The sequence below is a fragment of the Psammomys obesus genome, unplaced genomic scaffold (assembly GCF_907164565.1).
Source record: "Psammomys obesus unplaced genomic scaffold, mPsaObe1.curated_primary_1811, whole genome shotgun sequence".
Taxonomy (NCBI): Eukaryota; Metazoa; Chordata; class Mammalia; order Rodentia; family Muridae; genus Psammomys; species Psammomys obesus.
In genome coordinates, this window is record NW_026595981.1 from 23698563 (window position 1) to 23708605 (window position 10043).

A 10043-nucleotide genomic window follows, 5' to 3' on the forward strand; every position below is an offset into this window, starting at 1 on the left:
CAGACCAGCACGTGACTTCGCTACTAAAAGCAGACCAGCACGTGACTCTGCTATCCAGTTTTGGTGTGTACGCAGAGGCTGCTGAAGTAGTGCACCGTGGAGACTCACACACCTGTACTCATAGCAGTGCCGTTTACAATGATCAAGTTGTTAATTAGACCAGGAATCTATCAGCAGGTGCACAAATAAAGAAAATTTGGTATATAAACACAGTAGAGATTATATACCTTGCAAAAAGAATTATGCCATTGGCTGGGAAATAGGCACATTAAGTAAAATATGTCTAGTTCGGAAAGAAAAAAAATATTGCATATTTTCTTTTATCTGTGGTCCTAGATTATATATAGGTAAATAAGTGTGTTATATATATTTGACATGAAAGTGGAAGATGAGAGTGTGGGGAGAGAGGTGGGAATGGAGATGGGAATGAATATAGTGAAAATACATGTTATACTTGAAAGAGATTGTCTTTTTGAAACCTAGCACTATGTTTGATGAATACGAACCAATAAAAAGTAAATAAGAAGAATGGGAGGTGAACACATTTTTTACCCTTGAGGGTTAAAACTTTTATTGGGAAATGTCAAGCAAGTCACATAAAAATAAATTCCATAGGGGAAAAAAACATTAAAAAGAAAAGTCTAGAAATAAAACATTTAACCACTTGTACTTTGAAACAGAGTAAGAAATTCTAAAACAATTTGAAGAATAATTTCACTATAATTCTAATGTATTAGTATCAAAAATTATTTTTAAAGAGAATAAATAGTAACAGACACTGGGCTTTTCCAAATCATTCCATGAGTTTATATGTTCATAGCATTGGTATGTTGCATGTCCTGTTAAATAGATACAGAGACTGAAAAATTAAGACGAAAAAGAAAACTGATCCAGGTCAGGACACTCAGCAACAAGAACCACCACAGCAGCTGGGGTAGCAGCAGGTGGGCCTGCAGCAGGTAGGTCTGCAACAGCTGGACACACAGCAGCTGGGCCTGCAACAGCTGGACACACAGCAGGTGGGCCTGCAACAGCTGGACACACAGCGGGTGGGCCTGCAGCAAACAGACTGGCAGCAGCTGGGCCTACAACAGCTGGACACACAGCAGCTGGGCCTGCAGCAGGAAGGCCTGCAACAGCTGGACACACAACAGGTGGGCCTGCAGCACACAGACTGGCAGCAGCTGGGCCTGCAACAGCTAGACACACAGCAGCTGGGGCGGCAGCAGGAAGGCCTACAGCAGCTAGAAATGCAACAGGTGGGGCGGCAGCAGCTGAGCCTGCAGCAGCTGGGGCGACAGCAGGTGGGCTGGCAGCACACAGACTGGCAGCACTGGGGTCTGCAGCAGCTGGACACACAGCAGCTGGGCTGGCAGCAGCTGGGTCTGCAGCAGCTGGGCTGGCAGCAGCCTTGGCCACAGCCCTCCTCAGAGCAGACAGAGCCACAACAGGAGTTGACCATGGTGTCTGGGGTGGAGATTGGAGATAGATTTCCAAATGAATGTATGACTTGAATCTGGGCATGTCCATGACCTGGGTCCCCTTTTATATCCTGCTGGGGGCACTCTTCCTCTTTGTTGTTAATCCTACTAAGAAGGTAAACATCCAACTGGGCAATTATGTTTTCTACTTTTGATGGAAAACATTGTCGTGTTTTCCCGATGGATTAAGGCTTATCGCATGGACTTCCTGATATTCAGTTAGCACAGTCCTCATAGTTCAGGCACTGACTATTCCAAATTAAGTGTACTGATGCTCACTCCATCTGTTCTTTCCTCCTGAATCATTTTATCTTCCCTTCCTTGTGCTCATTATGCACATCTAAAATCTTTCAGCTTCTTCTGTACAGGACAGTCCTATGAAGGATGACACTCAGTCCAGGTGCTGCTCTTCCCTGGCTGCAGCTCACACAATGCCTACAATATTTTTAGATGTTTTTTTGTATGTTTGTTTGTTTGTTTGTTTGTTTGTTTGTTTTAAGGGAAAGAAACCTAATCAGTCTGATGAGATATCCTGAAATATCTCGAGATATCTGATGAGAATCATTGAAAGACAAGGTTAAAATATATGCAATGTGGTCAGTTGTAACCAAAAATAGTCAGTGAGCAACAATAAAGGAAACCCCACTGCAATCAAACTATTTCCACCCCATTTTCTGGAATTGAGAAGGCTCACAGTTTTTCTGCTTTTGGAAAATCGGTGTATTTAACAGGCAGGAATTGGTGGAGGACTTGCCCAGGACCATATAGGTCTTATGTAAGTGTCCAGAGCTGTTTCTTCCAGTTCATGTATGCAACAGCCATGTCATGTCCAGAGGCTGGCTGGCTGTTCACAGCATTCCTCTCCATCCCACAGATAAAGCATTCTGTCTGTCTGTCCACCCTTATGATGATCCTTGAGCCTTGGAGCAGCATAGGAGAAGCATAGATGGTTCAGTCATGGCTGAACACTCACCAAAGGGCTCCTGATGCTCCCCAGCCACACCTAAAGAGCTAGAATCACTTTTGACCATTACTAGGTTACCCATACACCCAGGAGTATATAAGCAGCACCAGCTGGACTCAGGAGATTATGAAGAAATAAAAGGAGATTTGCTGGGGGTCAAGAGGAGTTAGGCGGAGGGAGTAGGGGTATATAATGATCCATTGTATATACATATGAAATTTTCAAACAATTTTTTAAGTCAATATTTTTCTAGAGTGGACACTGGAGTTGGTAACAAGGTTTGTATTACTAAGACTATTTATATCCATATTGTATGAATTATATTTATATAAAATAGAATATGTAATATAACATTATTATTTTGAACATATATAGGGAGAGACTGATATAGATGTTACTAGTTATGAATTAATAATAGTTTCTTATAATTTTTTTTCATTTTATCCTATTAAAGAAGCTTAAGGTCCATCTGATTACTTTCCTTCTCAATTTTTACAAGACGACTCTTTGCTTTAAATGAAATGTAATCCTGTATTATAATCTTTGCCATGAACTTCTAAGGGTTGGGGATTTGGGAATCCCAGGCCAGTCTGATTGTCAGCCAGCAGTACCAATTGGAATGCTGAAGAAGTTTAGAAGTTTATTGGATAAGCAGCTGTTGACTCAAGTTCTCTAGGGGTCATCTTTAGTACCACATACCTGTGACCCAGCAAGCAACAGTTAAGAAAACACAGGGGCTTCAAGGCTGAGCAAGTTCCATAGTTAAGTCTGATGTCTGTTCAGATTAATTGGTGACCTTAAATTACTGTTTTGTATATATTTTGAATCTTGCTCTTGCCATAAAATTTCTGGTCTCCACTGGTGTGTTGTAGGCTTAGACTTGTCAGACATCTACTGTGTTTAAGGTTCTTAAACACCTTCACCTCCCTTCCAACTGCCTGATCCTAGATAGTAGATTAGTAGGGGAAGGGGTTGTAGATCTCTTTTATCTACTTCCTGCTAATAAGGGTTGATGGGTTCTTTGGGGATTACCAAGCTCATTCATCAGGATACCAGCAGTCTAGTCTAGCAAAGCAACAGCAGCAACATGAGGCAGCAGCAGCAGAACGATTCCATAGAAGTGGCTAGAATCTGCCCAAATGGCATAAATCTGCTGAGGTTGCAAAACTCCACCAAAGCAGCATGAGAAGTTCTCTGGAGAGTTTTTTTTTTTTTGTTTTTGTTTTTGTTTTTTGTTTTTTTTTTCTCTGTGAAGACCAGTGAAGGATGCAGATCGTTGCAAAGAGTAGCAATGCAGAAGCGTTCTCTCACTGTCTGTGGGCTTCTATTCATGCCTTCTCAGAATCCACCCAGGATGTTTTCCAGCTCACAAAAACCACTCCCCTTGAGCAAGCTAGTTTCAGCTGACATGCCTTTTAACAGGGTCTGTTTTCCAAGGGGCAAAACAGTCCCACATCCCACACTTGGGATCCAAACAAACAAACAAAAAACATTGTCACATGAAGCAACTGAATTTCCAAAGAAAGCAGAAACTTCCACTTTGGTGCATTTCATGAGAGAACATGCCACTAAGTCACATATCCATCTTGAACCTGCTGGTAGACTGGAAAGCAGTGCCTTAGCAGAGAGAAGGGGCTTGCTACAAACTGGAAGAGTACACTATAAAGTCTTGATCAGGAAGGCTGACTCAGAAAGTCTGGGAAAGACTCTAGAAATTGTGCCTGTATTCTTAATTTTTTTTTTCTGTGACATCCCAGTCCACAGCTTGAGTTTCTACACCCCAGTAAAAGATGTCAAAGTGGAGTTTGGAAGTGTAGCAACTGTAAGACTTAAAGATGGAAGCACAAGTTAGTGTGTACGATCACAGTCATCTCCCACTTCTCCCTTCCCCTCCTCACTTCATGTCTCCTTTTCCTCAATCCACTGAGTTCATTTGTACTTCCCGTTTACTCATGGATGTGAGGCCATCCCACTGGAATATGGTTGACCTTCTTGGAGCCACACACATCAAGAAAACCAACTCTCCCTCAACTACCCTAACTCCTCACATGGGACTGAAGGTTCCATGAGCCCCTCCAAACACCATTCTGGAATATTCATTGGCTTGACCTCGAATAGGTCTGGTGCAGGCGGCCACAGCTGCTGAGAGATCGTGAGTGCAGAGGTTCAATTTCAGGAAACTCAAATGCCTACGGGGACACTTCTCCCCCAGAATTCTGTTCCTGCCTCACATGAGCTACAAAATCGTGCAGCCAACCTCTCTCCGCCAATGGAATTATTCTACTGGTTGAATTCCTCAATAGTCATAGCTCTCACAGGGGGATGGGAAGGGCCAGAGAAAGGACTTTCTGCCGCTGCAATTCACAAACACCCCACCCTCAATTCAGCTTCCCCGTGGAGGGGGTAACTGTATACTGTCAGAGCTGATGGCCCAGAGTCAAGCCTTTAACTAGCTTCTGTCTGAGAGTCAACAATGCGTGTAATTAGCAGTACGGGCCTGGTCCCTACCCCCACGAAACCAAGTTTACAGTCTCTCCTTGAAAGGAGTTAGACCACACATCAAGCAGTCTGACTTTTATATCTCCCATCAAAGGACTAGCTCCTAAATACAAGAGTCTTTGGGAACCATAGGCATCAAAGTGGCAATTTCAAGGAGGCTCAGGAGCAGTGTTTATTTCTCTAGTTCAACGCACACCTAGCAGACAGAAACACCCAGCTCTCATTATGCTGTGGAATGGTCTTGGCTTCATATTAGGTATGAAGTCCCAAATTCCCCAGTTGTTCTCCAGATGTCAGGATTTTATTTACTCTTTTAGCCTTGGAACAGCTGGAGCTGATAATTACCACAACTTTGAGAGTCTAAACAACAGGTGGATAAACATTTCCCACAAACCCTTACCTAGGTTTTTCCCAGTAATAAATCCCACCCTGCAACTAATCTGCCTTCTGATGGGATTGTAGTCACTGTTGTGTAAAAGACTAAGTGTCCCCTTGCAGGGTCAGGACTAAAAGAGAGTGAAAAGTCAGCTTGTCTCTGAGGAATTAGGGAAGCAGACCACACAGGGAGTAAGCCAACTTTCCAGCTTCTTGAGTGACAAGGCTCTACCTAGCGTCTTGGGACAGTAATGTACTTGTCATACTTGAATTTCCTGAGGAACCACTAAGAATGAGACAGTGATTTGAACAAGAGCAAAGGTTGAAAGGCACTCGGAGTATCTGTCCCAAGGAGGCCAGTCTGGAAAGACTGGACCATGGGTAGGAGAGGTGGAGACACTTCACCTTATACGGAGAAACCAATAGGGAAACCTGATTGAAATGAGAAGAGAGGAAATATGTTCTGAACAAAATAGCAAGACAAATATGCAGACAATTATGAAAGTTACAAGACCTGGATGTTTCAAATAACTAATATGTGAATCGGTACATGAAAGGTGTCATGGCTGGTTTTGTTTTGTTTGTTTGTTTGTTTGTTTTTGTCAACTTGACACAACTGAGTTATCTGAGAAGAGGTATCTCAATACAGAAAATGCCCGCATCATATCACCAAGTCTTTGGGGCATTATTTTTGACTGATGATTGATGTGGGCTCACTGTGGGTAGTGTCACCTCCAGGCTGATGGTTCTGAGTGGTATAAGAAAGCAGGCTGAGTAAGCCATAGGAAGAAGAGCAAGTCAGTATGCAGCACTCCTCCATGGCCTCTGCGTCAGCTCCTGCCTCCAGGTTCCTGCTTTGAATTCCTGCCCTGACTTCCCTCAGTGATGGACTGCAAGCAGTACAAAGAAAGAAACCCCTTTTCCCCAGGTTGCTTTTTGTCAATGTGTTTTACCACAGGGATAGAAGGCAAACTAGGACAAAAGGTATGCAATGGAGGAGGAGGAGCTAAAAGCAGAGTGTTCGCATACACAAAGGAAATCGGTATCAGCTAAGAAACACTGTTATAAGTATGAGATGGCTTACAACAACACAACAAATACCTATACAGAGTACAGCATAGAAACAGAGATGAATGGATACCTATTAAAATCCCCAAAGAAAACAACAGAGGACAAAAAAAAAAGAAACACAAAATGCAGCATAGGAGACAGAATGAAAAAAAAGAAAACAAAACCTGTTTTCCCCTTCTTCAGATGTCCATCCTCTCTGCCTTTCTGAATGGGGATTGAGCATTTTAGCAGGCGTCCGCCTTCCTGATTAGCTTCTTAGGTGTACAGATTTTAGTATGTTTATCCTATATTCTATGTCTAATATCCACTTATGAGCACTCGCTCATACACAGCAGCTAAGCTGGCAGCAAGTGGTCCTGTAACAGCTGCTCTGGCATCAGGTGGTATGGCTGCAGCTGGATTTGCAGCAGCTAGATGGGCAGCAGCCTTGGCCACACAGCCCTACTCAGAGCAAACAGAGCCACAACCAGGAGCTGACCATGATGGCGGAAGATGGAGGTTTGGCCTGGGTGTTCAAGAGATTGAGGTTTGTTTGGTTTTTTTTTTTTTTTTGGGGGGGGGGGTTCTCTTTTATGCCTTTACCCCTCCCATCAAGAGGCATCTTTATTATTATGGGTTATGTTATCAGATAAGAAGTTATGAAATTAGGTAATTATTGAAATTCACATTCAAATTTGATGTTTCCAGATCAACCCCTGTTCCTTCCTTGTGTGCCTCATCTACTTTTAAATCGTTAGCTTTCTCTTGCAGTCAGCGTGGAACCAACCATTTATGACCAGGTGTCACTCTAGTCTTCCCGCGTCCACCCAGCCACATACTGCACCGCCATTCCACAGGACCTATGGCAGATGGGAAGGCAATGGCAGAAACTGACGGAAGGGAAATAATTCCTGCTGTAGAATGGAGGGACACAGGTTTTCAAAATGGACCAGCCACTGCTATGAGTAACTCCTGAGCAAGAGGGAAGAGCATGGCTCTAGGTGCAGGCTGGGGGTTAGGGAGTCAGGGGATGGAATTCCACCTTGTGTATGTCGGCCTGTTTCCTTTCAAGTTAACAAGCTTGTTGGATGGATGGGATCACCCTACGAATCAACGCTCTTCTTTCTGAAACAACCAACTGATTTAGAACTTTCAGTAGTAAAACACGGCAAGCTGTACTTCTTTTTTTCTTTTTTTTTTAATGCCCTAGTTCTTCTGGGGAGATGCTTAGGAAAGGCAATGGCTTTCTCTTCTGATTCCAATCCTATTCGAGTCTACCAGGAAAAATACGTTGTGGCCAGGCGGTGGTGGTGCATGCCTTTAATCCCAGCACTTGGGAAGCAGAAGCAAGCAGATCTTTGAGTTCAAGGCCAGCCTGGTCTATAAAAGGAGTTCCAGAATGGCCAGAACTACGCAGAGAAACCTTGTTCCAGAAAAAAAATTACGCAACCTAGGTTTTTCCTTCTTGCAACTTTTAAATTGTCTTTATTACATTTGACTTATTTTTGTGTGTAAGAGTTTGTATAGGGAGTGCAAACAAGTGCCACTGCATGGGTGTGGAGGTCAGAGGACAAGGAGGTCAGTTCCCTCCTTCTTCCCTTCCACCACGTGGGTCCCAGCTTTGACAGCAAGCACCTTTACCCTTAGAGCCATCTTGCTGGTCCCCTACATGAAACTTTTTCCTTGCCTGGTTTTTAAACTCTTCCTTCAACCCCCTCCTGGGGTTATCACTGGTCTCCACACACTCCACTCTGACTGAGAGCCTCCTTGTCTGCTCCTGATTAATTTTAGCACAGCGTCATTAATGTAGAGTGATTGAGGAGTGGGCATCATGGTCCATTTTCTGCCATATCTGCTCCAGGGATGTTGATCTTTCGGCTCATTTTACTCCTTTTATTACAAGAATAAAAACAATCCCTGGCCTCCTCTCTACCTCCTTCTCTTCCTCCTCTTCTTTCTTCTCCTCCACCTCCTTCTTCTCCTCCTTCTTCTCCTCCTTCTTCCCCTCCTTCTTCTCCTCTACCTCCTTCTCTCTACTTCCTCTTCCTTTCTCTCCTCCTTCTCCATCTCCTCCTCTCACTCCTGCTTTTTCTTTCTCCTTTTATCCTGTGAGTTTGTGATTTGTATACTTCCCTAGCGTTTAATAGTTTTTAAGTTACTTTATTTATAATTTTTTAAAAAAATCCTCCAACATCACCCTTCTCTGGAACAGAAGTTGTCCCCAGTACTTTCCATCTACTTGGATTCTTCCTTTTATTCCCTAGCCCTTGTTTCAATGACTACACTGTGAACTGCTTATAGGAAGCTACTAGTCTTCACGTGTCTTATTATCCTCAGAGTTCAGTGTCCCTGTGAACCTGCCAATCATCTTACGAATTCAAAAGGAAAGTTATTGTTAATGAAATGAAGTAGGTTATGTTAGTTTGAAATATAGCCCTTTTTAAAATGGTAGATTCTACGTGCAAAACTCAGTTTTCTTTTCTGTTTTGCATTGACATGTAAAATTGTATATATTTACAGGGTACTATGTGATGTTTTTTATATGTGCATGCATGAAACAATGTTTAAATCTGAGTTGATATATTTACATCCTCAATTATATATTATTTCTTGCTGGTGAAAACATTGAATATGCTCTGTTCTAGATGTTTTTGAAATGTAAAATATTAATCATTTGTAACAACTTTCCTGTGCAATTGAGCACTAGAACTATTTCATTTTTGAATTCCTATTTGTTTGTTTGTCTGTTTGTTTATTGTGGTGTTTTGCTTGTATGTTTGCCTGTGAACCATGTGCATGTCTGGTGCCTTTGGAGGCCACAAAAAAGTTCTGGATCTCCTGCTATGAGCTGACATGTGGGTGTTGGGGAATTGAACCTGGGTCCTCTGGAAAGGCAGCCAGAGCCACTTTTCTACTCTATGAGATTTTTTTTTTTTTAGATTCCACCTTTAAGTGACATCATGTGTATTTTCTTTCTGTATTGGCTGATTTCACTTCATACCATCTTCCAATCCTATTTCATTTCTATGTTGTCACGCATTGCAAGACTCCACTTGTTTTATGGGTAAACAGCACTTCATTATGTATAAGGCATTTTATTTGCTACTCATCAGGTGATAGACACAGGTTAATTCTGCTTCCCAAACAATGTGAATAATGCTGCAATAAACCTGGGACTACGCATACCTCTAACATAATAGCAAAACCATTTTTCTTCATGCTCACAATGACCCAAACATCTTTTCATCTTGGAAGAAACAATACTAGAAAACAAACTCTCTTAAAATAAATGAAAAGATGTATGTTTCTGATAGAAGGCAATGTTTATTGAAGCATAGTTAGCATAGAATGGGGAAGGTCAAGGGCAGGCTGACAGCTGGAGACTTGAGGGATGTGTTTAGCTGCACCAGGCCGCTGAGACATGCACGTAGAGGGGAGATCCTCGGGAAATATGATTGTTAATGTGGGATGCTCTTCTGCCAGTTTCTTGCTGGTGTCAGGACAATAAAGGTAGAAATTCTTTAGTGCATAGAAAAATTAACATAGATGAGAAGGTCAGACCATCGTGATTATGGTTGCTTCTGGGGTGGTAGTCAGATGGAAAATTCAACAAGAGGGGCCACAGGAAGTTGTGCGGCAACAAGTAGTCTGACAGCAAACTGGGCGGCAACAGC

The 10043-nt window shown here is 42.5% G+C and overlaps 2 protein-coding genes across 2 annotated transcripts in view; both read right to left on the minus strand.

Moving 5' to 3' along the window:
- Positions 1-904: 904 nt before the first annotated feature.
- On the minus strand, positions 905-1462 carry LOC129686382 (keratin-associated protein 4-7-like). The gene has a single exon (XM_055620320.1). It carries the CDS (start codon positions 1460-1462, stop codon positions 905-907), a length of 558 nt encoding a protein of 185 aa, XP_055476295.1.
- An 8513-nt stretch (positions 1463-9975) lies between these two features.
- LOC129686140 (keratin-associated protein 4-1-like) overlaps positions 9976-10043 on the minus strand; it is a 332-nt gene continuing 264 nt past the window's right edge. The window contains 1 exon segment of the mRNA XM_055619888.1: positions 9976-10043. This exon segment is cut by the window's right edge and continues 9 nt beyond it. Coding sequence (XP_055475863.1) covers positions 9976-10043 — 68 coding nt within the window.

What these genes read in the sequence shown, in the direction of transcription:
- LOC129686382 (XM_055620320.1), bottom strand. Translation starts at nt 1,462, where the DNA reads ATGGTCAACTCCTGTTGTGGCTCTGTCTGCTCTGAGGAGGGCTGTGGC.